At 37.3% G+C, this 27,754-nt stretch overlaps 1 protein-coding gene across 3 annotated transcripts in view; it reads left to right on the top strand.

Moving 5' to 3' along the window:
* USP47 (ubiquitin specific peptidase 47) overlaps window positions 1-27,754 on the top strand; it is a 104,498-nt gene that overhangs the window by 7,531 nt on the left and 69,213 nt on the right. For 2 of the 3 annotated variants that reach the window (XM_070803673.1, XM_019974846.2), the window contains exon 2: window positions 22,975-23,034. The exons of the other annotated variant lie outside the window; for it this stretch is intronic. In XM_070803673.1, the coding sequence (XP_070659774.1) occupies window positions 22,975-23,034 (60 nt within the window). The remainder of the gene's footprint in view (window positions 1-22,974; window positions 23,035-27,754) is intronic. 3 annotated transcript variants of the gene reach the window in all.

Here is a 27,754-nt window from a genome sequence, read left to right as displayed (position 1 = left end):
TTTGGTGGGCAGGGAATTCTCGATCAGAAATATTTTTTCCCAATTTTGAAAACATTGCTCCATTGCTATCTTTTTTTCAGTGTTGCTGTTGAGACATCAGATGCCTAGAAGATTTTGAATTTTATTTTTCCTCTGGAAGCTTGGAGACTTTTCCCCTAGAGTTCTGAAATTTCTGGATTATGTGTAAAGGTCTATTTCTCTCCATTTCTGCTGGATTCAGGGTAGTCTTATTCAATCTGAAATTTATCTTATCAGTTCTAGGAGATTTCCTTAAGTCATTTCTTCGGTTTCTTCCCCTTCATTTTCTCTGTTTCTCTTGAATTCCTGTTGTTTAGGTATTAGGCCTACTGACTGGCTTCTCTAATTTTCTTCTGTGTTTACATCTATTTTCCATTTCTTTCTTTTTCGTCTGCTTTCTGGGAGATTTTTCTCAACTTTATCTTCTAATTCTTCTACTAAGGTTTTATTTCTGCTATTAATGTGTATAATTTCCAAGTACTTTTTTTTCCTAAAAAAGTTTAAATGATAATATTCTTTTCGTGGATATAATATCTTTTCTCTCTTAGGGAATTATTGATACGTTTCTTCTCTGAATATTCTCTTTTCTCCAGATTTCCTTTTTCTGTTTGTTGGCTTTGGGCTTTGTCTTTTATATTAGATTTTTGTTTTAGATGTCTGGTATTCCTTGGAAGTCAGTGTTTATTTAGAATTCTGAGGGTCCTTAAAAAGCTGAATGGAAGCTCTGCCAGTGAGTGATTATGGTTTTCCCTGTTCATTGGATATGTCTGGATAATTTCCTTGGACTCCCAGTGACAGATTTTTCTCTTGTGCTGAATTGATTTCCCAGAAAAGATTTCTGGTCTGTTCCTTGAAGAGAACAGGCTTTGGAGTTGAGTAGGAAAAGGGAATGTGGGTTTTATCATGACATACACAAGTGCACTTTCATTTAATTCTGCAGTTTTCAGTATGCATGCCTGCTGAGTTGAGTCTGACTCTGTGACCCTAGACTGTAGCCCGCAAGGATCTTCCTGTCCATGGAATTCTCCAGGCAAGAATACTGGAATGGATTGCCATGCCCTCTTCCAGGGGATCTTCCCAACTCAGGGATCGAACCCAGGTCTCTTAAGGCTTCTGCGTTGGCAAGCGGGTTTTATACCACTAGCACCACATGGAAAGCCACTTCCCAGTGTGGCAGCCTTCCAGTTCAGTTGCACCTGGCGTCCTCTTGTCCAAAGACGCCTTGTGTTATACTCTCCTGAGGTTGTTTAGTCTCTTGCCAAGAAGGGGTCAAAGAGTAGGAGAGAGGATCTGGAAGTTTTGACTGTTTCTTAAGCAGACTTTGATCTCCTATTCTAGCTTGGACCTCACTCTTGCTCCCAGAGTATCTGAGCCTTTTAGGTTTTTCTTTTTAATTTTTTTTTTTAATAGAAGTCTTGAAAAAGGAATACACAGAGTTCCCGTATACCCATCACCAAGCTTTTCCTTATGATAATCTCTTCATATAAATCATAGAACACTTATTAAAGTAAGAAACTAACCTTAGTACAATACTATTAACTATACTATAGAATTTATTTAGATTTAACTAGTTTTCCACTAATGTTTGTTTTTATTCCAAGATCCAAATTCAGAATACCTCATTCAATTTTGTTGTCATGTCTCCTTTTTTTTTTTTAATTTTTTTTTACTCATGGCCATTGAGTTGATGATGCCATCCAATCGTCTCATACTCTGTCGCCCCCTTCTCCTCCTGTGCTCAATCTTTCCTAGCATCAGGGTCTTCTCCAGTGAGTTAGCTCTTTGCATTAGATGGCCAAAATATTGGAACTTATGTATTATTCTTATTATTATATTGCTAATATTTTTATAAGCTGTAGAAGAGCCAGAAAATAATCCCTATTTCAATTGAAGTTGGTGATTTTATTTTTTTTTATTTTATTTTTTTATTTTTTTGAATTTTTTTATTTTTTTATTTTTAAAATTAAAAAAAATTTCAGGTATACACGTGCTCCCCATCCTGAACCTTAGTTCATGTCTCCTTAGTTTCCTTTATTTGTGGCACTTTCTCATACTTTTCTTTTTCATGACGTTGACATTTTGAACAGTACTAGTCATTTTTGCAAAATGGCTCTCAATTTGGGTTTGTCTGATATTTTCTCAAGATCAGACAGAGGTTGTTAAAGAGAAGGATATCACAGAAGTGTTATGTCCTTCCCAGTGCATCGTTTGGAGGGGGTGGAGGTGACAGGGTGGTGACGTGTCCTACTGGTAATATTAACCTGTGATCACTGGGTTCAGGGGATTCTGCTAGGTTTCTCCACTGTAAAGCTACTATTTTCCTCTTTAATAATTACTAACTACTTTGAGACCATGCAGATATCCTGTTTCTGCTTAAACTTTTGCCCTCTAGTTTTAGCATCCATGTGTAGATCTTGCTATTGTTAAGATTTTCTCTTTCCCTCATTTCTACATTTATTAATTGGAATTCTTTTGTGAACAGAAGCTGTCCCTTCTCCTCCATTTATTTACTTATTTATTTATATCAGTATAGACGTACAGATTTTATTTTATTCTTTGTATTATAACCCCAAATTATTGTTACTAATCTTGTTGCTCAGGCTGTTGCAGTCTTGGCCAGGGAAGCTCTTTCTGGTTGGCATCTGTGCTCATCCTTGCTTTTTGAGCACATCTTCACTTTGTGGCACCACGTAATGCTTCGGCCCATCTTCTATTTGCGCTGCCTCAACACTAGGATGAAGCACTTCTCCAAAGAGTTGAGAGGTCTTTTGCTGTAAATGTAAATGTGGTATGTGCTGTAAACCAGGTGTCTTTGTTTTTCGTCTAGACTAATACAGGTTTCAACCTTCTCTGGTGTAAGAGTCATTACCACCTGTTCTGCTTTCCAGCTTCTAAAATCGTGTTTTTGGTTTCCTATGGATTTATGCTCTTTAAAAATTTTCTTTATTCTTGTTTCAGAGATATTTTGGGAAGCTTTAGAGCTAAATGCTTTCATTCAATCTGTCCTCTTTAACCAGAAATTCTTAATGTTTTTGTTGTCTCCTATCCCAAGCCAATTTTGTTTTAGCCTCATTTCAGCTACATTAGTGACTGTTCTCTGATGTGCTATGTGCTGTCATGTGTCACTTGCCCTGAGTGAATAACACGAAGTATTTTTTTAACATCTGGTTTTTAGGGAGTTTTAAATGGGTGAACTTTGATTTTTACATGAAAACTACTATTTAAGTACTTTCTTGAGTACATTGTTAGGATTGTTGCCTCTCTTTAATTTTCCTTTCTCTGAATTAGTCACATAAATGTTTTGTTTCTTAGTACCAGGTATTGTAATTTTTTGCCAAAACAAAGGGGAGAAGCACAATGTGTTTCCAGGTGACTTGTGTACCATCACCACTAGCCCAAATTGAAAAAAAAGATGGGGTTGAAAATAGGAAGTTGTGAAAAACATAGCATTAAATTTATTTTCAAATACCTATTGTAAATTAAGGTTCCAGAAGACATCTACTTTAAAAACCAATTCATTGGTATTGAGGATCTTACTTAGTTATGATAGTGTAATAGGTGTCATGATATGTAGAGGCATGTTCTTTTAGGAGGCTTATTGCACAGATTTAAAGTGTTCTATCCAGGTATTGCTGCTTACAATCTAATTTTCTACGAACCTTCTCTGTTGTTTAAAAAAAAAAAATCTTAGCAGGACTTCTCTTGGTGGTCCAGTGGCTAAGACTCCGAGTTCCCAATACAGGAGACCCAGGTTCAATCCCTGGTCAGGGAGCTAGATCTCTACATGCAGCAAGTAAGACCCGGCACAGCCAAATAAATAAAAATCAACATTGACAAAAATTTTTTTAAAGTCTTTGGCAAAATGATTGTGACTAGCAGTGATGGCAGATGATTGGCAAAAACGATGTGGTCTTTTAGATCAAGATTCTTAATGTATATTTTTCCTGAGCCTGGTTTTCTGTTAGTATAATGGAAGAAGGGATGGATATAGTTGTAGTGTAAGTAAACAGATGTCTCCTCTCTACTGCATACTTCTGTTTACTTTGTCTCAGGTTTGGAAACAATAGTAATTGCACTACTCTTTTGTTTAATGAAACTAAACTGAACCAAGCATACATAAAGTAGACATAGAGGGAATTCCTTTGTGGCCCAGTGGTAAATACTTTGCCTTCCCATTAACGTAGGGAATGCTGGTTCGATCCCCAGTTGGGGAGGTGAGATCCCAGATGCCTCATGGCCAAAAAAACAAAACGTAAAACAGAAGCAATATAGTAATAGATTCAATGAAGACTTAAAAAAAAAGTAGCCATGGATATGAACATTTTCATTGATATAAGATTGCCACTGAAACCTACTGTTGAGAGTATTGAGAGATTACTCTTTGTATGGAGATTACTCTTTGTATGAAACTTACTGAGATCTGTGTCTTGAATTTGTCGTGTTTCTTGTTTGTTTGTCGTTGTTTTGGCTATATCATGCTGCTTGCAGAATCTTAGTTCCCCTGCTGCTGCTACTGCTAAGTCGCTTCAGTAGTGTCCGACTCTGTGCGATCCCATAGACAGCACCCCACCAGGCTCCGCTGTCCCTGGGATTCTCCAGGCAAGAACACTGGAGTGGGTTGCCATTTCCTTCTCCAGTGCATGAAAGTGAAAAGTGAAAGTGAAATCGCTCAGTCGTGTCCAACTCTTAGCGACCCCATGGACTGTAGCCTACCAGGCTCCTCCGTCCATGAGATTTTCCAGGCAAGAGTACTGGAGTGGGGTGCCATTGCCTTCTCCTACCAGGGATCAAAACTAGGCCCTGTCAGTGAAAGTGCTGAGTCCTAACCACTGGCTGCCAGCTAATTCCCAATATGTTTAAATTTTATTTTTAAAATTAAAAAAAAAAATGTTTTTTGGCCATGCCATGCAACTGTCTCGAATTTTTTATGCTTTTTAAAAGCAAGCTGTTAAAATGCTACCTAAACAGCAAAATCTAGCCTTTCTTACTAGTATAAGAAACCTTTCCTGATTTTCCTCTTCCAATCTAATACCATTTTTCTAACCCTGAAATGCCATAATGCTGTAGCTTTTGACATTTAAAAAATTACACCTCTTTATTATAAGTTAATTCAAAGTCAAGACACAACAGAAAGAGTGCCTGGGTTCAAGTACCAGTTTTGTGACCTTGGGCAAGTTATTTAACTTCCCAGTACCTAAGTTAAATGCGGATACTAGTAACTGCCTCCTTGGGCTTTTGGGAAAATTGAATGAGTTAATACATATAGAGTGTCTTTTACTTAATAAGCATTCTTATAAGTGTTATCTGTTACCATAAATGTTACTACCTTCATTATTGTTATTACCTTCATCCTGTATTGGTTTAGGGGCCAGCATAATATGCTATACATGAATATGTATCGATTAAATAAAAATTAAGTCATGTCTTAGTTATTAAATATGCTTAGTTGTTTGAAGTCATGGATCTGATATGACCTGTCAGCATAAATCCTAAATGATTGTTAGATTTGATAGGTTTTTTTATATTATCAAGTAAGACCTGTTTTTACTGCTTTTTAATAATTGAAACATGTAACAAAGTACAGCTTTTAAATGAAACTTTTTAGTCTAATAAGATCCTAAGAAAAATTGATTTAGAATATATAGATATTTGTTGAAATAACTTACTAGATTAACAGGTTATTTGTTTATAAGATTCAGTGTGAAATGTTGTTTTAAAGCAGGATCCATGTTAAGAATGTTTGTTTCTGGGAGAACTTAATGTGTTTGATAACTCTGACTTTCGAAAACTCTGGAGTATAACCAGTTGACATGAATAGAAGAACCAATTAACTTGTCTTTTTGGTTAGTTGTATTACTGATTGTGGGCTTCCCAGGTGGCTCAGTAGTAAAGATTTTGCCTACCAAGCAGGACACATAGCTTGTATCCCTGAGTCAGAAAGATCTCCTGGAGAAGGAAATGGCTACCACTCCAGGGCTTCCCTGGTGGCTCAGAGGTTAAAGCATCTGCCTATAATGTGGGAGACCCAGGTTTGATCCCTGAGTCGGGAAGATCCGCTGGAGAAGGAAATAGTAACCCACTCCAGTATTCTCGCCTGTAGAATCCCATGGACGGAGAAGCCTGGTAGGCTACAGTCCAGGGGTTTGCAAAGAGTTGGACACGACTGAGCAAGTTCACTTTCACTTTCCACTATTCTTGCCTGAGAATTCCCGTAGCCAGAGGAGCCTGGCGGGGCCACAGTCTATGAGGTCGCAGAAGTCTGAGACACAACTTACTGACTTAGTTCAGTTCAGTTACTCAGTTGTGTCTGACTCTTTGAGACCCCATGGACTGCAGCACTCCAGGCCTCTCTGTCCGTCACCAACTACTGGAGTTTACTCAAACTCATGTCCATTGAGTTGGTGATGCCATCCAACCATCTCATCCTCTGTTGTCCCCTCCTCTTCCCACCTTCAATCTTTCCCAGCATCAGAGTGTTTTCAGATGAGTCAGTTCTTTGCATCCGGTGGCCAAAGTATTGGGAGTTTCAGCATCAGCATCAGTCCTTCCAGTGAATATTCAGGACTGATTTCCTTTAGGTTGGACTGGTTGGATCTCCTTGCAGTCCAAGGGACTCTCAAGAGTCTTCTCCAACACCACAGTTCAAAAGCATCAGGTCTTCGGCGCTCAGCTTTCTTTATAGTCCAACTCTCACATCCATGAGAAAACCATACCTTTGACTACATAACAAACCATAACAAAACCAAACCTTTGTTAGCTACACAACAGCATGACTGTGCTTTAGATTTGATGCTGTGTAATTGCTGTAAGACTTGCAGAGTTGTTCACCTATTAGCAGAAATACAGTGGCTTTCCAGTAGAGAAAAATTCATGGGTAAGTGACATAGTTAAGAAAAAAGATCTGGACTTAAATCTTTCTATACAGCAGGGGTCCCTAAAAACCCCAGGCCAGGAACAGACACCAGTCTGCGGCCTGTTAGGAGCTGGGCCACATAGCAGGCAGGGAGTGCCAGGTGAAACACGAAGTCTCCCCCATGCACCCCTCCCTCCCTTTGTGGAGAAATTGTCTACCATGAAGCCAATTCCTGGCGCCCACAGGTTGGGGACACTGGTGTGCAGTGAGTCTAGCAGCTTTGGTTTAACTTTGGGAAAACCATGCCCTTCGTTTATTACCTAAGTGAAATTTTCTAGTGCAACCAAAGCATTGTAGTTTGACTATAAGTATCTTTCTTGTTTCAAAGGATATTACCTGTTTTTATTTCATCATAAATATACTTTAATTTTTCTTACTGTAGATTTCTGTAGCTCCTAATACTGTTGAATTCATTCAGTTAAGCACCGAGTTAGTAGCTGCCATGGATCAGAGAATCAAAGATGAATAAGAAATCTGACCTAGTTCTAGATGCTAGTCTAGTTTAGTCTAGTTTGGGAAACAAAAATTTGTAAAGAGACAAATGCATAATGGGGAAATAAAGTGGGACCCTAAGGGAGGGAGCCCAGCTTTACTTAGAGGGTTCTGTGAGAACACTTAAATTGGGTTGCAAAAGATGACTGCCAAGTAAGGAGAAGATAAGAGCTTTTAGTTAGGAAAAATAACATTTCCAACACAAAAGTCTATAATGCATTTTAAAAGTGACAGAAAGTTTGGGGTAAATGCATGGCGTGCCTGGGGTGAATGAGAGAAGATAGTTCTGGCAGATTGTGTCTTAAAATTCTAAAGGCTTTGTGTGCATAAAGGAATTTAGGTTTTTATTGTGTAGACATGAGTGGGCAGGAATTTTTTTTTTTTTGGCAGAAAAAGTTAACAGATTTGTTTATGATTGTTATAAGCAAATTCATTGAAACTGGTTCGTTGGAACATTGTTTACTTGCATGAATGTTCTTTGTCCCTGCATTAATATTAAACATTTACACACAAATGAAAACAGGGCAAAGTGGAATTTGCTCTAATACCTATTCTCTCACCTGGTGGTTTTTTTCCCCCTCATTTGCAGTCATATAACTAGGTACTTTTTTTTGGTTGGTTGTTTTTTAAGAATAAAGTGTTTGCCTTTGTAATGCATCGTAAGTGCATTCTCCACACATGAGTCATGCTGGCAGCATATCCTTTGGCATAGTAGTTATATATTCGATACGGATAACACACAGGTAGGCATTTTCAAATAGGCTAACTAGATAGGTCTCATTTGCCTCCAGAAATGTGAAGGTATCTGCACTTTGGTAGTGTAGATCTGGTTTGAAGTCCTGAACATTTTCTCACACTTGATGCTGGAAGGGAAGTTTGCAAGTGAGAAGTTATGTGTCCTTCCGATTTTCAGTGACAGCCACTGTATGATGCTTATGAAAATGTGGTTTCTTCACCTTTTCAGTATAAGGCATGTTCTTGTGAGCTATGTTTGTAGCCGGTTGCTTTCTTGAGTGCTTTACAGGCATTTGTCTTGGTATATATGTATGTGAAAGTCGCTCATTCGTGTCCAGCTCCTTGTGACCCCAAAGACTGTAGCCCAACAGGTAACTCCATCCATGGGATTTTCCAGGCAAGAATACTGGAGTGGTTGCCATTTCCTTCTCCAGGGGATCTTCCCTGTCCAGGGATCGAACTCGGGTTTCCTGCATTGCAGGCACACTCTTTACTGTCTGAGCCACCAGGGAAGCTCTAGGAGCCATAGTATAGAGAACTGCCTATTTACCTAGCTTTTTTTCAGCAGCTTTAGAAGGCTAGAAGTGGTACTGATACTAGACTGTTGACTGGTAGCAGCTGCCGCAGCAGCAACTAAAAACACTAACAAGAAATGTTTTTAATTAGGGAATTAATTAAATCTTCCGAAGGGTTTCCCCAATCCTCCAAATAAAATTTTACCAGAAGGAGCTCTTGATTACAACCCAATTCCAGGTTGCATTAGAAAGTAGAATTTTTGTATAACTTATCTGATAAAAGATATGTATGGCTTTTGTAAATATACAAAAACTCTGTGAATTCATGTACATTTCTTCTATTTTATAGCTAAAAATGTCTGCCCTTTTAGATGTTTAGGTATTTTAATTTTGTGCCTTTAAGTTTACACAAAGTTGTGTAATTTATTACTTTGTTCATAGCACTTTGTGATAATGAAAGGAAATAGGTGAAAAATTAGATACATAACAGTGAAATCTCTTAAGAAATAGCTTTGCTTTAATTTTGACATTCTAAATTCACATCTTGAAATATTTGTTTACTATTACATTATTTACCATTAGCATAACCCAAATGTGATAAGAATTCTAAGAAAAATAGACATTGATGCAGAAAATTCTTCTACAACTCAGAATAGGATTTAACACTGGAAGGGAGGTAGTAGTTAGGTATTACAGATCCTTCATTTTTAGGGAAGGAAACATGAAGGTTATAAAAGGTCCATAACTTAATGTCTCAGGTAGTGGAAGAGCTAGAATGAGACATTTTTTAAAAAGTCAGGTTTATTGATGTATAATTTATGTACAGTAAAATTTGCCCCTTTAAAAGGATATACAGTTTTATGAATTTTGACAAGCTTACACAGTTGTATAATCACCATTACAATCAAGATATGAAACATCTCCATCACCTTAAAAAAAGTTTTCTCGTGCCTCTTGCAATCAGCCCATGTGCCTGCCACCTCCAGGCCTTGCAGCCGCTGATGTGTCTCGTGCCCTCGTGTTTTACCTTTCCTTATGTGACTGGAATTCAAGTAGTATGTAGCATTTGGGGTCTGACTTCTTCCTAGCATAAAGCTATGAGGTTTATCTATGTTAATCGCTTGTGTCAGCAGGCTTCCTTTTCATTGTCCAGTGCCACAATTGTTTATCCATTTATTAACTGATGGACATTTGGGTTATTTCCAGTTTGGGGTGATTCTGAATAAGCTGCTACAAATATTTGTGTACAGCTTTTCTTTTGGTAGACAAATGTCTTCTATGGTAAGTGTATGTTTAACTTCATAAGAAACTCCCAGATTCTTTTCTGAAATGGCTGTGCCATTTTGCATTCCATTCAGCAATGTATGCACGTTCTAATTGCTCTGCCTCCAGGTTGGTACTTGGCAGTGTCAGTATTTTTCAGTTTAATTTTTTAACCATTCTAGTTAGTGTGTAGTGATATCTCTCTGGTTGGAATTTGCATTTCTATAATGACTAATGATGTAGAGTATCTTTTCTTGTGCTTGAGGTTTTTTACTAATTCTGATTTTTTTAAAAATTCATGTTTTAATTCAATATTACATATTTAAAGTTTTGCTAGTACTGCTAGGAGAGAGAGGAGTTTTTACTCTTTTTAGAGTACTTATTCTTAAGAGAGTTGGTAATTTACATAGAGAAAACTAGTCATTGTATTAAAAGTATGACTGTAATTTTGATAGACTCCTTAAAGAGGTTCATATGTTAGCTGATTGGTAGAGAGGATAACAGTTTGGAAATCAGAGAATTCATTGGTTTGACTTTGCCTTATTAATTGCTTATCCTTTCTGGGTCTTTTTTTCTTCTTTTTTCTTCATCTCTGAAACGAGGGATTTGTCTCTAAATTATGGACTTCCCTGCTGGCACAAACAGAGAAATCTACTTGCAATGCAGGAGACCCAGGTTCAATCCCTGGGTTGGGAAGATCCACTGGAGAAGGGAATGAGGGATTTGTCTCTAAATTATAAATCAACATAAACTTTTCAGTAGTAGGGTTTTTTTTCTGCTTTTTCAGTAGTAGGTTTTTAAACTTTATAAGAAGGCTGTGCGATCAGAAAACAAAAGATCTTTGGAGATTTTCCCTGTCTGATGAAATTTCTATTACTCAAAAAAGATCTTCTGAAATTGTAAATAATATAAATCATAAGTATTTTTGTTGTTGAGAATTATATAGTAAGTCTGTTATAAGGATGGTAACTGATAGTTCTAGGATAATATATTTTGTATGATTTTATGATATATTTTATTATTATAATTATAGAGCATTTTCAACATATTCTGTCTTTTGATTTTTGGTAAAACTCTTTGTGGACCCTGCAAGTCAGAATAAGTGACTTGCATAGGATTACACAGTGAAAGGAAAGTAGCCACCTTGACTTAAGGGTTCTAGACTAGCATCTGCACCACATTACTCTGCACTGTAGACTAGTCCAATAGGAAATAAAGTCTTTAAATAGTATTAAATAACTTTTTTTTTTGGTTGACAATTTCATGTTCAGAGTATTATAAAATTTATTATCCATGCTTCTAAATAAAAGGCATGATTACAGATAATATAAACAAGCTGCTTTGATTTAGTAATAATGCAGTGGAGCATTTCAAGACTTGTAAACAAGTCAGTTGTATCACAAGCTGAGTCACTGCTTATCAAAACAGCCTACTCACAGAAGAAAACGTAGCTGTAATCAAAAATAAAGATAACAGGAATAGTAAAGGACACACTGTGCATCCTCCAGAGAGTAGTTTGTTTAGTTTCTAAGTTTAGACACCTAAACATTAGTGGGTTACCAGTTAACAGTAGTGTAACAGCAATTAAATGAGTATGGCAAAAGTGGGAATAGTTTAGGATAAAAGTGAGAGGAAAAATACTATTATTATAATTTTAATGACAAATATTTCAACATTATGAAGTCATCAGAAAATTTGTATTTCTTAAGAGATCTGTGTTCGTATGGGACCTTAGGCATGTCACTTAAGGTTTCTGAATTTCTTGTACATCTATAAAGTAAAGAGCTTGATCTGATGTCCAAAGGTCCATCCATCTTTAAATATGTATTATAGTTCCATGTTGTGTGTGATGAATCATCTGATTGATTGCTTCTTAACTGTCAAATTAAATATATTATCAAACTTCCTTTTAAATAGTCAAAAGTCTTTGCAGTAAAGAAATTTTTTTTAATCAGTTCGGAAACTTTTCGGAGTTTATAAAATCAATTAAACTTTTAAAAATTTACTTAGAAGTTTTAAGAGCACGCTGTGCTTCCAAAAGCATCAGCTATAATGTATTATGAAGTTATTTTCCTGAATGAATATATTTTGTTTAGAGAATTCCCTGAAGGACTTAGAATAGGAAATGTGGTATATTTAAATGATAGCTATTAAAAATTTCAGAATACCTGTATATACATGAGAAGTTGCTGAAGAACTCAGCATGTTCGTTAGGTATTTGAAGCAAATTGGAAAGGTGAAAAAACTTGATAAGTGAGCTGACCTCATGAGCTGACAGAAAATTTAAAAAATCGCTGTTTAAGTTGTCACCTTATTCTGTGCAACAGCAATGAACATTTTCTTGATTGGATTGTGAAGTGCAACAAAAAGTGGATTTTATACAACAGCCAGTGGTGACCAGCTCAGTGTTTGGACTGAGAAGCTCCAGAGCACTTCCCAAAGCCAAACTTGCACCAAAAAAAGGGTCATGGTCCCTGTTTGGTGGTCTGCTGCCCATCTGATCTATGACAGTTTTCTGAATCCTGGTGAAACCATTACGTCCAAGAAGTATGGTCAGCAAATCTCTGAGATGCACCAAAAGCTGCCAGCGCCTGCAGCTGGCATTTGCCAACAGGATGGGCCCAATCCTGACTGCGTGCCACACAACCAGTGCTTCAAGCGTTGAGCGGACTGGGCTGTGAGGTTTTGCCTCATCCGCTGGATTCACCTGACCTCTCACCAACCAACTGCCATTTTTTCAAGTATCTTGACAACTTTTTGCAGGGAAAATGCTTCCACAACCAGCAAGAGGCAGAAAATGCTTTCTAAGAGTTTGTCAAATCCCAAAGCACAGGTTTTTAATGCTACAGGAATAAACAAACTTATTTCTTGATAGCAAAATTTGTTGATTGTAATGATTCCTATTTCGATTAATGAAGATGTGTTTGAACCTAGTTATAATTTAAATTGACGGTCCAAAACCACAGTTACTTTTTCACCAACCTAAATATCTTTGTTAGTCACCAAGTCATGTCCATCTCTTTTGTGATCCTATGGAGTGTAGCCTGCCAGGCTCCTCTGTCTGGAATTAGTTGTCATTTCATTCTCTAGAAGATCTCCCATCTAGGGATCAAACCCACATCTCCTGCATTGCAGGAGGATTTACCACTGAGCCACCAGGGAAGCCCTACATGTATGTATATATACACTCAAATTATTTGTAAATCCTTAATCAATAGGCAAAAATAATTTTTTTTGTTTAAAAGAAAAAAATAGGAATTAATTTTGTGTTCATATATATATTTACATATATCCATAATATATTTCATGCATATTATGTGTCTGTAATACAGAATCATTGGAAACCCAATTTGCAGACAGTTTTTGCTGCTTCCACAAATTTTAGTCATAAGTTCTCTTTTAATTTTTATATTTTAAAAAGTTGTGGTAAAATATATATAACATAAAATTTCCCATCACATTTTTAAGTGTACAATTCAGGGATATTAAGTACATTAACGTCATTTGCTACTTACCATCATCCATCCACAGAAATCTTGTCATCTTGCAAAACTGTGCTCATTTAACAATAACTTCCATTCCCCTACCTGCTTCCCCTTCTCAGTCTCTGCCAACCACCTTTCTGCTTTCTCTCTCAATGAATTTGACCATTCTAGGTATTTCATGTAAGTGGAAACATACTATATTTGTCCTTTTATGACAGAGTTATTCCTGTTAGCATAATTTCCTCATGGTTTGTCCATTTTGTAGGATATGTCATACATTTTTTAAAGCTTAGTATTATTCCTCTGTTTGTATATATTGGATTTGTTTCCGCTCATCCACCGACGGGACTCTTGGGTTGCTTCTGCCTTTTGGCCTTAGTGAATAATGCTGCTATGAACATGGGTGTGCAAATATCTGAGTCCTTGCTTTCAGTTCTTTTGGTTATATATGCAGAAGTGAAATTACCAGATCAGTAGGCAGTTTTAGCACTCATAGAAGGTCACATTTTTGAAAAACTTCTTGTGAACCGAAATGATGTAAGTTAAATTTGATTTTGCAGCACAGGCAGTGGGATGACAGGAGACTTGACATTCATGATGTCTAGCTTTTTATGGAAACAAGCCAACCACCACATTGCTGCTGCTGCTGCTGCTGAGTCGCGTCAGTCGTGTCTGTCTCTGTGCAACCCCATAGACGGCAGCCCACCAGGCTCCTCCGTCCATGGGATTTTCCAGGCGAGAGTACTGGAGTGGGGTGCCATTGCCTTCTCCGAACCACCACATTGAGTCAGTTTTAAATCATTAGTGTAGTTTAGAGTTTCGCCTGTGTGTTGGCTGCACTAGTGGTAAAGAAATCACCTGCCAGTGCAGGAGACATAGAGACTCAGGTTTGATCCCTGGGTCAGGAACAGCCCTTGGAGGCGGGCATGGGCATGGCAACCTACTCCAGTATCTTGCCTGGAGAATCCCACAGACAGAGGAGCCTGGCAGGCTCCTTAGGGTTGCACAGAGTCAGACATGACTGAAGCAACTGAGCATGTAAGCATGTAATCAAGGTAATACTCTAATTACTTATATAAAGTAGCACATATGTTATCATAGAATATGGTATTCATATTTTATTTTAAATACAAAATGAGTTCTTAATATTCTAATCATTTCTGTTCAGAGAACTTCCTTTAGCAGTTCTTCTAGGGTAGATCTCTCAACAACATATCCCTTAGTTTTCCTTCATCTGAAATGTTTTGGTTTTCCTGTTATTCCTGAAGGGTATTTTTGCTGGAAACAGAATTCTAAACTGGCAGTCCTTTTCTTTCAGCACTTAGAAAATATTGTGTCTCTGTAATTTCTGGTGAGAAACATGCTACATTTGATTGTTTTGGCCTCATAGATGGTGTTTCTCTCTCACTACTTTCAAAATCTTCCTCTTTGTCTTCAGTTTTCAAGGAGCTTGATTAAGATGTGTCTTTCTGTCATTTTCTTTGGGTTTATCCTCTTTGGGATTCACTCAGCTTCTTGATTGTGTAGTTTTATGTCTTTTGCATTTTGCATTTTTTTTTTTTTTTGGCCATACTGTGCAATCCATGGGCTGAGTTCCTTCTCCCAACCAGGGACTGAATCCAGGCTCAGAAAATGAAAGATCCAGAATCCTAACTGTTGGACCACAGGGAACTCCCTGTCTTTTGCAAATTTGGGATGATTTCAGCCATTACTTCTCCGAATGCTTTTTTAGGCTCACCCTCTTTCTTCTTTGCTTACAGGACTTGGATTATACAAATATTAGATCTTTTGTTTGCAGTCTTGCTGTGACAGATCTTTTTTCTAGAAATTCTGTTTGGTGCTTTTATAAGTCTGCTAATTATCCATTCATCTGTTGGTGGAGATCTACATTGCTTCCATGTCCTGGCTATTGTAAATAGTGCTGCAGTGAACCTCAGGGTACATGTGTCTTTTTCAATTATGGTTTTCTCTGGGTATATGCCCAGTAGAGGAATAAAGGAAGTTGTGGTATATGTATAAAGATGGAGTATTGCTCCATTTATAAAGAGCTGTAAAGAGGAACAAATTTGAGTCCGTTCTCATGAGGTGGATAAATCTGGAGTCTTTTTATACAGAGTGAAGTAAATCAGAAAGAGAAAAGCAAATATCATATATTAACACGTATCTATGGAGTCTAGAAAAATGGTGAACCTATTTGCAGGTCAGGAATAGAGATGCAGACATAGAGAACAGACTTAGGACATAGCAGGGAAAGGAGAAGGCAGGACAGATTGAGAGAGTAGCATTGAAACATACACATTACCACATGTAAAATAGAGAGCGAATGGGAAGTTAGCTATGTAACGCAGGGAGCTCAACCCAGTACTCTGTGACATCTAGAGGGGTGGGATGGGGTGGGGCATGGGAGGGAGGTTCCAGAGGGAGGGGACATATGTATACTTATGACTGATTTACTTTGTTGTATGGCAGAAATGAACACAACATTATAAAATAATTATCCTCCAGTTAAAAATAAATTTTAAGAAAAGTCTGCTAATTGCCAACGTCTACTCATGAACTCAAAGGTCTTTGTTATTTCTTGAAACATGTTATATGTGTTTCTTTTTATAATGTTTTATAATGTTGAAATTATGAAGTTTCGAACTTTCTTTTTATTTTATTTTTTGGCTATGCCGGGTCTTCGTTGCCACACGGGCTTTTCTCTGGTTGTGGTGAGCAAGGGTTACTCTCTGGTTGCGGTGTGTGGGCTTCTCATTGCAGTAGTTTCTCTTGGGCTCTAGGGTGCACGGGCTTCAGTAGTGGCGTCATGTGGGCTCAGTGGTTGTGACTCCTGGACTCTAGAGCACAGGCTCAGTAGTTGTGGCACTCGGGCTTAGTCACTCTGTGGCATGTGGGATCCTCCCAGACCAGGGATAGAACCCCTGTCTCCTGCATTGGCAGGTGGATTCTTTACCACTGAGCCACCAGGGAAGCCCCTGTTGCTGATAGTTTCAATATTGAACATTTTTTCATACGTTATTGCTGTGTTTTATTCCTTGCTGACCCTCATGATTCCTTTTTCATTATATATTTAGCGGTTTAAAATTTTTTTGGAGCTGTTCATTTGTCTTGTGATTATGAGAATATTTAAGAAATTTCTTTCTTTAATTTATTTGGCTGTGCTGGGTGTTAAGCGTGGCACACAGGATCTTTGGTCCTTGTCGCATCAAGTGGGGTCTTTGGTTGTGGCATGTGGGATCTAGTTCTCTGACCACGAATCAAACCCAGTCCCGCTGCATTGTGAGCACAGAGTCTTAGCCACTGGGTCAATAGGGAAGTCCCAGGAATAATTTTTATGGAAATTGTTTGAGCTCTGGAATACAGATAGCTTCTTCCAGAAGAAAACTGTTACTGTTTCTGCCATTTACCTCGGAGTACTACTATTCTAGAACCATTTTCAAAGTTGTTTTTTTTTTTTTTTACTGCCCAGATAGTGTGAATTGGGATTGTAACCAGCCTAAGGGCCAGTCTGTGGCTACACGTTCTCAGGAGTAACACCCTTGTTACACTCCAAGGTATAAAACAGGCCATCCTCTTTTAGTATCTAGGAAAAGAGAGGTAGAAGAGTAGTAGAATAGGCAGGTGTATTATCTTTAAATTAAGCTTTCAATTTAGAGTTAATTGTAGATTCACCTGTAGTTCTGAGAAATAAAAAGGAGACATGGTGTACTCTTTACCCAGTTCCCTCTAATGGTAATACCAAGTAAACTCTAGTACAATATAACACTCAAGATATTGGCATTGATACAGTCAAGATGCAGCACATTTTCATCTCCACAAGGGTCTCTCACGATGCCCTTTTACAACTACACTCACTCCTCTCCCAGTCCCAGCCCCTTTAATTCCTGGCAATCACTGATCTGTTTTCCATTTCTATATTTGATCATTTCAAAAATGTTGTATAGGCTTACAGTTGCTTGTCCTTTGTATTTCTGTGGTGTAAGCTGTAACTTCTCCTTTTTCATTTCTAACTTTATTGATTTGACCCCTCTCCATTTTTTTCTTAATGAATCTGGCTAAAGGTTTATCAGTTTCATTTCTCTTTTCAGAGAACCAAGTTTTGATTTCATTACTCTTTTCTGTTGTTTTCTTTGTCTCTAATTCTTTTACTTTTGCTCTCATCTTTATGATTTCTTTCCTTCTACTAGTGTTTGATTTTGTTTGTTCTTTCTCTAGTTGCTTTGGATAAGATTAGGTTGTTGATTTGAGATTTTTCTTGTTTCCTGCTGTAGGATTGTATTGCTATGAATATCCCTCTTAAAACTGCATTTGCTGTGTTCCAGAGTTTTTGGATCATTGTGTTTTCATTTTCATTTGTCTCTAAGTATTTTTTATTTCCTTTTTGATTTCTTCAGTGACCCATTAGTTGCTTAGTAACATGTTGTTTAGCCTCCATGTGTCTGTTTTTTCTGCGGTTTTTTCTTTTAGTTGATTTCTGATCATTAGTGTTGTGGTCTGAGAAGATGCTTCATATGATGTCAGTCTTCTTAAATGTACCAAGATTTGCTTTGTGGCCCAGCATATGATCTATCCTGGAGAATGTTCCTTGTGCACTTAAGAAGAATGTGTATTCTGCTGCTTTCAGATGGAATGTTCTGTAATTATCAATTAGTCCATCTGATCTAATTCATCATTTAAAGCCTGTTTTTCCATATTGATTTTCTGTTTGTATGATCTGTCCACTGATATAAAAAGCCCCCCACTATTATTGTGTTACTGTCAATTTTTCCTTTTATGGCTTGCCTGATATATTGAGGTGTTCCTATGCTGGTTGCATAGATATTTATGATTGTTACATCTTCTCAGACTGATCCCTTGATAATTATGTCGTGTCCTTCTTTTTCTCTCATGATAGTCTTTATTTTAAGGTCCATTTTGTCTGATTTGAGTATTGCTACTCCAGCTTCCTGGAGCTTGTTCTTGTCCCTCTGGTGGGCATGGTGTGTTAGGGGGTGTGTTTAGAGGTGTCTGTGCATTCAGGACAGACTTTAGGCAAGCTGTTGCTGATGACTGGTGCCATGTTCCCACCTTGTTGGTTGTTTGGCTTGAGGGATCTCAGCATATAGACTGCAGGCTGTAGGACGGGGTCAGGTCTCGGTGCCAAAATGGTGACCTACACGAGAGTTCACACTGATGTGTATTCCCTGGGGCCTCTGCCACCAGTGTCTCTGTTCCCACAGTGAGCCACAGTCAACCCGCACCTCCCCAAGAGAGCCTTTAACATCTGCAGGCGCATGTGGCGCAGGCTCCCAGGGAGTCACTGCCCTGCCCCATTCTAGTGCACGTGAAATCTTGAGTGCACCGTCCTAGAGTGGCGTCTCTGTTTCCCCCAGACCGGCGCAGCTCCTGCACTCAGGCGCTGCTGGCCTTCAAAGCCAGATGCCCTGGGGAATGTGCCCAGTGCCAGACCCCCAGGCCGAGGAGCTTGACAGGAGGCTCAGAACTCACTCCTGTAGGAGAACCTCTGAAATACAGTTATCCTTCAGTCTGTGGGTCATCACACGGTCGGTGTGGGATTTAATTATATTGTGAAAGCACCCCTCTTACCATCTCACTGTGGCTTCTTGTTTGTCTTTGGGTGTAGAATATCATTTTTTTTTGTAGGTTCCAGTCTTTTTTGTCGATGGTCATTCAGCAGTTAGTTGTGGTTTTGGTGTTTCCATGAGAGGACGAGAGTGCAATTCCTTCTTCTCTGCCATCTTGTCTCCTCCTGAGTTGAATCTTTAATATATCTTTTGTTTCCTTTTACATACTTCCCTGTACCTTCTTAAAATACAGAGTATAGTTTAAAACTTTTTATATTCTTGCCTACTAATTATATCATCTGTATTATATCTGGGTTGATTTTTCTACTTCATTAGGGATGGGTCATCCTTTCCTACTTTGATGCATGCCTGTTAATTTTAAATTGGATGCCAAACACTGTGATTTTTATGTTGATGAGTACTGGGTATATTATTTCCATAGATATTCTTGAGCTTTGTTCTCTGACAGTGTGAATTTACTTGTAAACGTTTTGAGCCTTTTGAGGCTTGCTTTTTAGTATTTTAAGATTGACTCAGAATAGCCTTTATTTTATTTTTATTTTTGTATTTACTTTTGGCTGTGCTGGTACTTTGCTGCTGCTCTGGCTTTTCTCTAGTTGTGGCAAGCAGGGGCTACTCTTCATCACAGTTTGTGGGCTTCCCATTCTTGTTGTGGAGCACAGACTCTAGGACACGTGGGCTCAGTAGTTGCGGTTCCCAGGATCTAGAACACAAGCTCCGTAGTTGTGGCGCGCAGCCTTAGTTGCTCTGCAGCATGTGGGATCTTCCTGGACTAGGGGTTGAACCTGTGTCTCCTGCGTTGGCAGGCGGATTCTTTACCCCTGAGCCACGAAGGAAGCCCCCCAGAATAACCTTTAGATAAGGCCTAATTTGGTTCTACTGCTGAGACAATACTCTTCTGTCTGCTCTTATCTGATGCCTATGTATTATGATTTTCTTTTCACTCTGGCTGGTGGGAGATTCTTTCCTTGGTTCTTTCCCTTGCCTAGGTAGTTTCTTCACATGTATATGTTGATGAGTACTCAACTGAATACTCAGGGAGGGCCATTACATACCTCTGGAGCATGCTATTTGCACATCTTTCCTCTCTTCAATATTCTGCTGTGTCAATTCTAGCTGAATTGACCCACTTGAATTTCTAGCCTCTTCTTTTCAGCTCAGGGAGATTGCTGAACTCTAGCTGGGTTCTTCTGCCAAGGTAGCTTACAGTGTTTGTTTCTCTTTCCACAGGGATCACTATCCTGTGTTATCTGTTACTTAATATTTTTAAACTATTGTTTTATATATTTCATCTCTTCTTTTTAGTTGTTTAAAGTGGAGAAGGTAAATCCAATCTGCTATTTTATTTCGGCTCATAGTGGAAGTTTTTTGGAGTTAACAATAAATAATAACATAAACAGATATATCAGGTGGCTAAAGTGCTGTGGAGAAACCTGAAGCGAGAAAGGGAGGTGAAGAGGATTGCAATTTTAAATTGAATGGTGAGAAGAGAGTTTGAGAAATTGGCTCTTTTGATTATCTTTTGCATATCCACACACTCAATGACTTTTGCTCATGAATGTGCAACTTGGGCAAACCTGGACAGGGACAGCTTGTTCTGCTCTGCTTGGCGTCAGTAGGGGCATCTGAAAGTCTGGGGGTTGGAATCATCTGAATGCTTCCTCACATGTATGGTGCTTGATGCTAGTTGCCAGATGGCATCTCAGTTGGATTGTGGTTAGAACTTCTACACGTGACCTTCTCATATGGCTGCTTGGCTCCTACACAGCATAGTGGCCAAATTCCAAGGATGAGCATCTGAGGGAAAGCCAGGAAGAAGCTTTATTGCCTTTTCTAACCCAATCTTGAAAGTAATGTTATGTATCATAGAAAGTCACACCGGCTAGCCCATATTAAAAGGAACTGGAATTAGACTCCTAATCTTGCTGGGAGGCATGTCAGAGAATTTGTGGACACTTGTTTAAACCACCACACATCACTTCCTGGCCTTTTGGCTAAGATCAAGTGTAAAGCCACTACAATGATAATTTGTGAAAAGAAGGTAAGGATATCTAAAGGAAGAGCATGACACATACAGTACAGTGTACAGAAATGGAAAGAGTCTGAGGCTAGTGGTTACCTGATGCTTTGCTGATGCTGCTAAGTCGCTTTAGTCGTGTCCGACTCTGTGCGACCCCATAGACAGCAGCCCATCAGGCTCCACCTTCCCTGGGATTCTCCAAGCAAGAATACTGGAGTGGGTTGCCGTTTCCTTCTCCAATGCATGAAAGTGAAGTCACTCGGTCGTGTCTGACTCTTAGCAACCCCATGGACCGCAGCCTACCAGGCTCCTCCGTCCATGGGATTTTCCAGGCAAGAGTACTGGAGTGGGGTGCCATTGCCTTCTCCGACCTGATGCCTTAGACTTGTTTATTGCTGAATTCCCTTGTGCAGTGTCCACTCCACTCCTTGAAGGCAAGGGCTTTTATTCACCGCTATTTTCTCAGCGCCTAAAACAGTGTTTGACAGATAGTTGTAGTTTAATTCTTATTTGTGGAAGAAATAGTCAACCTATTGGTGCCAGGTATCAAAAAATCATAAAAATTCATAAAAATCATAAAAATGAATATGTAAACTTTGATATACCAATTCTTTCTTTAGGCAGTATTCTTCAGGGAAAACTGTACAAATAAGCAAAGCTATAGTGGAAATTTGAAAGTGTCTGAATGTCCATTAACAGAATAGTTAAATAAATTTTGATTGGACTGTATAATGGAACACTGCAGTTTTCAAACTCAGTGTTTTGGCCCAGAAAGATAAGTGAGTGTTGAGGGGAAAGGAACAGAATTTAAATGGTGGTGTTCAGAATGATTCTTTTGGTTAATAGTTTTTAATATTCATAGAATGGAGAGGATCTAATAGGATATATATCAAATTGTTAATAAGTGCTATAAGAGTTATTTTAGACTTGCTTGTCAAAAAATATGTACTACCGTTATAGTAGAAACATATTTCTATTGTAAAAGAAAACTGTAAAGATTTTTAATTGATGTAGAATAGTATCTAAGCTATTGTGAATGCCCGACTCTTTGTGATCCCATGGACTGCAGCCTACCATGCTCCTCTGTCCATGGGATTTTCCAAGCAAGGATGCTGGAGTGGTTTGCCATTTCTTTCTCCAGGGGGATCTTCCCAACCCAGGGATCGAACCCAGGTCTCCTGCACTTCAGGCAGACTCTTTACCGACTGAGCTACCAGGGAAGCCTCTGCATGATAAAAAGCACCTTGGTTTCCTTTTATTAATTAAAGAAGGTGGAGAAAAACAAAATTTATACAGAAAAAGTGTAGAATGTTAAACCGAGATTTTTCAAGAGATTATGTCTTGATTATAGGTTATCCTATAGATAACTGGTATAGACTTCTACTTATAAGTTCTGAATGTAATATACAGTGTGATGACTGTAGTTAACAATACTGTATTGTATAGTGGAAAATTGTTAAGATAACAGGACTTAAAAGTTCTCAACACAAAATTGTAACTATTGTCAGATGATAGGTGTTAACTTATTGTAGTAATTTATCATTTTGGAATATATACTTTTATCAAATCATTATGTTGTACACCTTCAAACTATTACAGAGTTATGCATTAATTATATCTCAATAAAACTAGGAAAGTATGTGACTTAGAACATTTGATTTATACACAGTTCTGAAGCTACCACTCTGTTAAAATGTGGTTGTTCTCCATGTTACTATTATATTTATCACCATAACATAGGCTTTCAGTAACTTTCAAGAATAATTGAGGCTTAAGATTAAAATTACAAGTATAATTTATACATAAAATCTTAGATGTTATAATAATACTTTAATTCACACATATTTTGTTGCAAAAATGCCTTTAGGTTAATCGTTCTCATTTCACTGTCTTATCTCTTTATTTTAAAGAAATGATTTGTAATTTATTTTGTTCTTATATACCATAGGATGTGTTTTGGAGATGCAGACAAAATATCTTTGATGAAATGAAGAAGAAATTTTTACAGGTAGACTGCTGATGTGATTGCTTTAGTGTGATAATCAGCAGAGCAAGTGACAGCATGTTAATGTTTTTGTGTAATAACAAGGCATGTCTTAAGTTTTATGGTTGTTTGCCTATTTATTTCTACCTAATTTTAATAATAAGTCACCTTAAATGAATATATGTCTGATAGCACCTTGTCTTTAACAAATGAATGAGGTGGGAAAATGATGTAAAAAACTATAGAACCCTTTGTTTTGACTTTTGGGTATAGTGGTTGTCTATTTTATACAGATATATTTATTTTCTGAAATATTAATAGTGCTGAGATTAATTTAATCATTTACAGAGTCAAGACCCAGAAATCTTAACTTGAAAACTTAAATAGAAATTAAAAACAACCTGTATGCACTAGAAACTTACACATTCCTCTGATGTAGCATCCCATTCTAACCTTTATTAATACCTCATTTCACTCAGACCCCTTTATCTCTAGACTCAAGGTTCTTAATTTAATTTCTTCTATTCTCTCCAGGTGATCTGTGGCAAGAGACCACTTAGAAAATACATTAGAAAAAAAAGAAAATACATTAGAGTTTCGTGGGGAGTTGAAATAAAATGGAGGGAGGATCTTAAAAATAAAGTAATCTTTTTCTTGTGTAAGACTCCCAGCACTACCCCAGGAATTGTTTGTTACTTACTAAAGTAGAAACGGACAATCTGAATGAGGCTGATATATTTAATAAATTTCAGTCAGCAGAAATATTTACACCGTGAGTTGTTTTTTCCAGTTTGTGGCAGTGTATTAACCATGAACTGTGGATACCCAGAAGGGTAATTTTCTAAGACCTCATTTCTTAGTTCATAGCAGTTTCTTTATCAAGAAGTAGATAAAGTGGACTCTGTGTGTGTGTGTGTGTGAGGAGACGTATTTTTAAGTTTATAACCATAGTATATAACATTGAAAAGAAGAAAGTCCTGAGAGAAAATGGGTTGACAGACTTAGAGGTGAAGAGGTTCTTAATGTTTTAAAATTCTTCATAAATTACTTTTTTTCTTAGAAAAATCTTAATCTTGATAGCTTTGAATTTTGTTTGATATTAATTTTTCTGCGTGTGAACACCATTTTAAATATACGCATTAATTGTGCACCTTGTTTTGTGTTTTTTAGTAAGAAATATGTAGGAATTTTTTTTTGTGAAACAAATGTTATGATATTAACTTCATAGAACACAGATTTGAACTTAGAACTGTTCAAAATGCCCAGAATAGGAGATAAGATGACTTGAGAGGCACACATCCCTTTAGCAGACTCAGAGACTTCTTGGGCAGAAGGACTATCTGTGTTGACCACTTCTAGATGTTCTGACAGTGATCCTAATCTTTGGACGGACCATATATTTGCAGTGTTTTTATCCCAGTATATTTTACCTTTTGTAAATAAGGCTATCATTTTTATTTGTTTTTTCAAGGATTCTTTTTTTCAGGCTTTGCTAGGAAATCTATTTCTACAGAGAGCATAAAGACAGATCACTCTCTCAGCTTACAGTGTTAATATAACTTCTGTTGACTGTCCCCTTTTTCTCACAAATGTAATGTTACTGTGAGTTGCTCACAAAGTAAGTAGTCTTAATTTTATGCTTTGTACCTTTTTTGTAATTGACTAGATTTTCTTTGTAGAGAATGTTATGCCTCTCTAATAGCTCACCAAATATAGATGAAATATTTTCTCAAGTGGGACATGCTTTAGGTTTTTCTAAAACTTTGCATTTTTTTTTAAAACTGTTGTCTCTTATTCATTATAGAACTTTCACTAACTTGAAAATTGTGCTCCCTTCCCTAAATTAAGGTGTGTGTTCAGATGCTGTACCTTAATGTTAGGTGTAGTATTTAAATGGACACCTTCCCACTACCAGCCGCCGTCACTAATGCTGCCACATCTTTCTCCCTACCAGCGCATGCATGTGCTTGAATGTATTCTGTTATCTATTACTGTGGAACAGTCTGCTCCAGAACGTTATGGCTTAAAACAGCTAGTTTATTTGTTCACAATTCTTTGAGATGGGATTTGGGCAAAGGCTTAACCAGTCAGTTTTCCACTCCACATAGCATTATCTGGGATCATTACTTGGCTGCATTTGGTTGGTGACTAGCTTTAGATGGAATGTCCAAGAAGGCTTTTCTCACTTAGCAGCCACCCCAGTGCTCCACCAAGTGGCCATTTTCTGTGTGGTGATCCCAGGGTAAATGAATTTTTTTTGCTTGGCTGACTTATAAGAGGAACATTCCAAGAGATCCAAAACCAGACGTTTCCTGCTTTAACTCACACAGAATCACTTCTGTCACATTCTGTTGGTCCTAGTTGGTCACAAGGCCAGCCCAGATTCATTGGAAGAGGAAAAAGAATGGCAAAGAATGTGTAGCCATCTTTAATTCACCTCAAGATGGTGGTGTTTTTTGCTTTGGGCATAAGTAGGATCAGTCAGGGGTAGAGGTCCAAAGAAATTAAGAAAAAAGAGGACACCCCTATTTTCCTAATTCTAAGAAATACTTTTTTACATTTTAAGTATTTTGGAAATTTGTATGTTTAGTATAATGTTGTAGAGTTGTTTTTTTTTATATCCCTCTTGGAAAGCTAAGATTGGTACACCTTATTGATGAAACCTTAAAATTGGGAAAAAGATTTTTTTTTCTTATTAGTTGCTAAATTGGGAGGCAAGAGGAGGAAAGAGATTTTGCTTCAGTGTAATTAGTGTTGGCATTCATGGTAACAAAAATTCACATGTAATCCATGGATGATAGCCATATAGTAGATTAAGTTCGGACTGAAAAATGGGCCAGGAGGTTGAGTATAAAGTCATAGAATTTACTTGTGGCTATCTTAGAACTTTAAAGAAGACCAAAGCTTGTTTAAATTATCCTAGAATTGAATTTAAGAGCAATATGTGATTGACCTAGAAATTCTTACAGGAAGCTTAAGGAAACAGAAAAATGCACAAAATTTTATATAGATATTCATCATAAAATTATTTCTAAAGTGTAAAAAAAGTCTAGCTTAAGAGTCAGTAAAATAAAATTGATGGAACAAATTATTATTAATCCGTGTAATAAAATACTATTCAGTTGTTAAAACGATGAGTTAGAAAAAACTTGACAAGGAAAGATTATATGTGTATAAGTGAAGAAAGACATTTCAAAACAGCATATATATTCTATCTGAACATTTGTGTTTTAAAAGCATGCATGTATATACCCGTTTGTGTATGTGTAGGAAAAATATTTGGAAGAATATAAACCAAAATGTTCACAGTTACCTGTGTTATGAATTAGAGTTAATTTCCACTTTTTCCTTCATACTCTTCCTATTTTTTTTTTTAAAGAAACAAAAATTCTTAACATGCAGTGCACAGAAAAGAAAGTTGTTGTTATTAAAAAGAATAAAAGGCATACATAAAATTAGCTTTTGTGTTTACTACAGTACACTTAGCCTTCAGATGAGATTCCACTGGGGCTAATTTTACCAACATCTGGATGTGGGAGAGGAGGCTGGAGTGCCTGTACCTTGTACTCACTTATTTAGGGAAGAACCAGGAATTGCTGATGGCCATATGATGGTGTCATATCACCATTAAGTATACTGCTATGCCAGTGTTTGTGATTCCTGAATTGTTAGGTAGAGTTCTCTTCCTTCGACCTTTAACTCAAACTTATCTGAAGCTTTAAAATCTGGCCACGATAGTGCTTTTCACCTGGAAGACTTGAGTCTACCTCTGAAGTATACTATTGAAACTGTGAAAGCAGATCTTTTGTAGTTGAAATTGTTTTTGAGTTTCTCCTTCCTTTATTGTAAACCAGAGTTTAAAAAGGGTCCATTTTATATTTCTCAGTTTGACATTAAAATGTGTAAAACCATCTATTGCAAGTGTTAATATAACATCCTAAGTTTTCAGCTGAAGACTTTTTTATTATCCTGTTTGTTTGATTAAAAGTGTATTTTTCTTTGTTTTTAAAGGGGTATTATTGGTAGTTAAATATCTTGATTTGTGTGAAATACAGTGCTAGCCAGTCTTAAACAATATACTTCTTTTATGGCAACTTACTTCTGTTCTAAACTATCTGGATTAACCTTAGTTTAAGTAATCTTTTACAAATCCCAAATTATATTGATATATGGCAGAAACTAATTAATGATTATATTACCTTACCAAACAAAAACTGTGGCTGTTCTGTCTACAGTACTCATCAGTGATAATAAGTATTCTTATTTTAAAATGGATAATATAGAAGCAGCAAAAGACTGAGGATGATATTATTGTGTTTTTGTTTTCTGTTTTTTTTTAAGAAGGAAAGAAATACATTCTTGTATGCAGTACCGGTTTGTACAGTTCACATTTGTGCAAAAGCCTTTTGTGGGGATGGTGAGAGGAAATAACTGCCTCACTAGACACTGAGGGAAAGGAAGATATTTACATAATCAGATTTGCATATTAAAATTCAGTTCTAGATTGAAGGAAGATAAGAGTGAGAGAAACTATTGCCATATCTTAATGTAAGATTCTGATTACTGCAGGCAGGAATAAAGAGGAAAGGAATAGTTCAAGAGATATTCAGATGGTAGAAATGATAGAATTTGGTAATTATGCGAGGTGAAGAACAAGGAAGAAATGAAGAATATGCTTACCTGTCTGGTTTCAGCAGTCTGTAGATGATGGTACCATTCATTGAGTTGGGCATTACAGGAGGAG

This window comes from Bos indicus, chromosome 15 (assembly GCF_029378745.1).
Source record: "Bos indicus isolate NIAB-ARS_2022 breed Sahiwal x Tharparkar chromosome 15, NIAB-ARS_B.indTharparkar_mat_pri_1.0, whole genome shotgun sequence".
NCBI lineage: Eukaryota > Metazoa > Chordata > Mammalia > Artiodactyla > Bovidae > Bos > Bos indicus.
The sequence above is the reverse complement of the archived record's forward strand: the minus strand, read 5'-3'. Positions and strand labels throughout refer to the sequence as shown.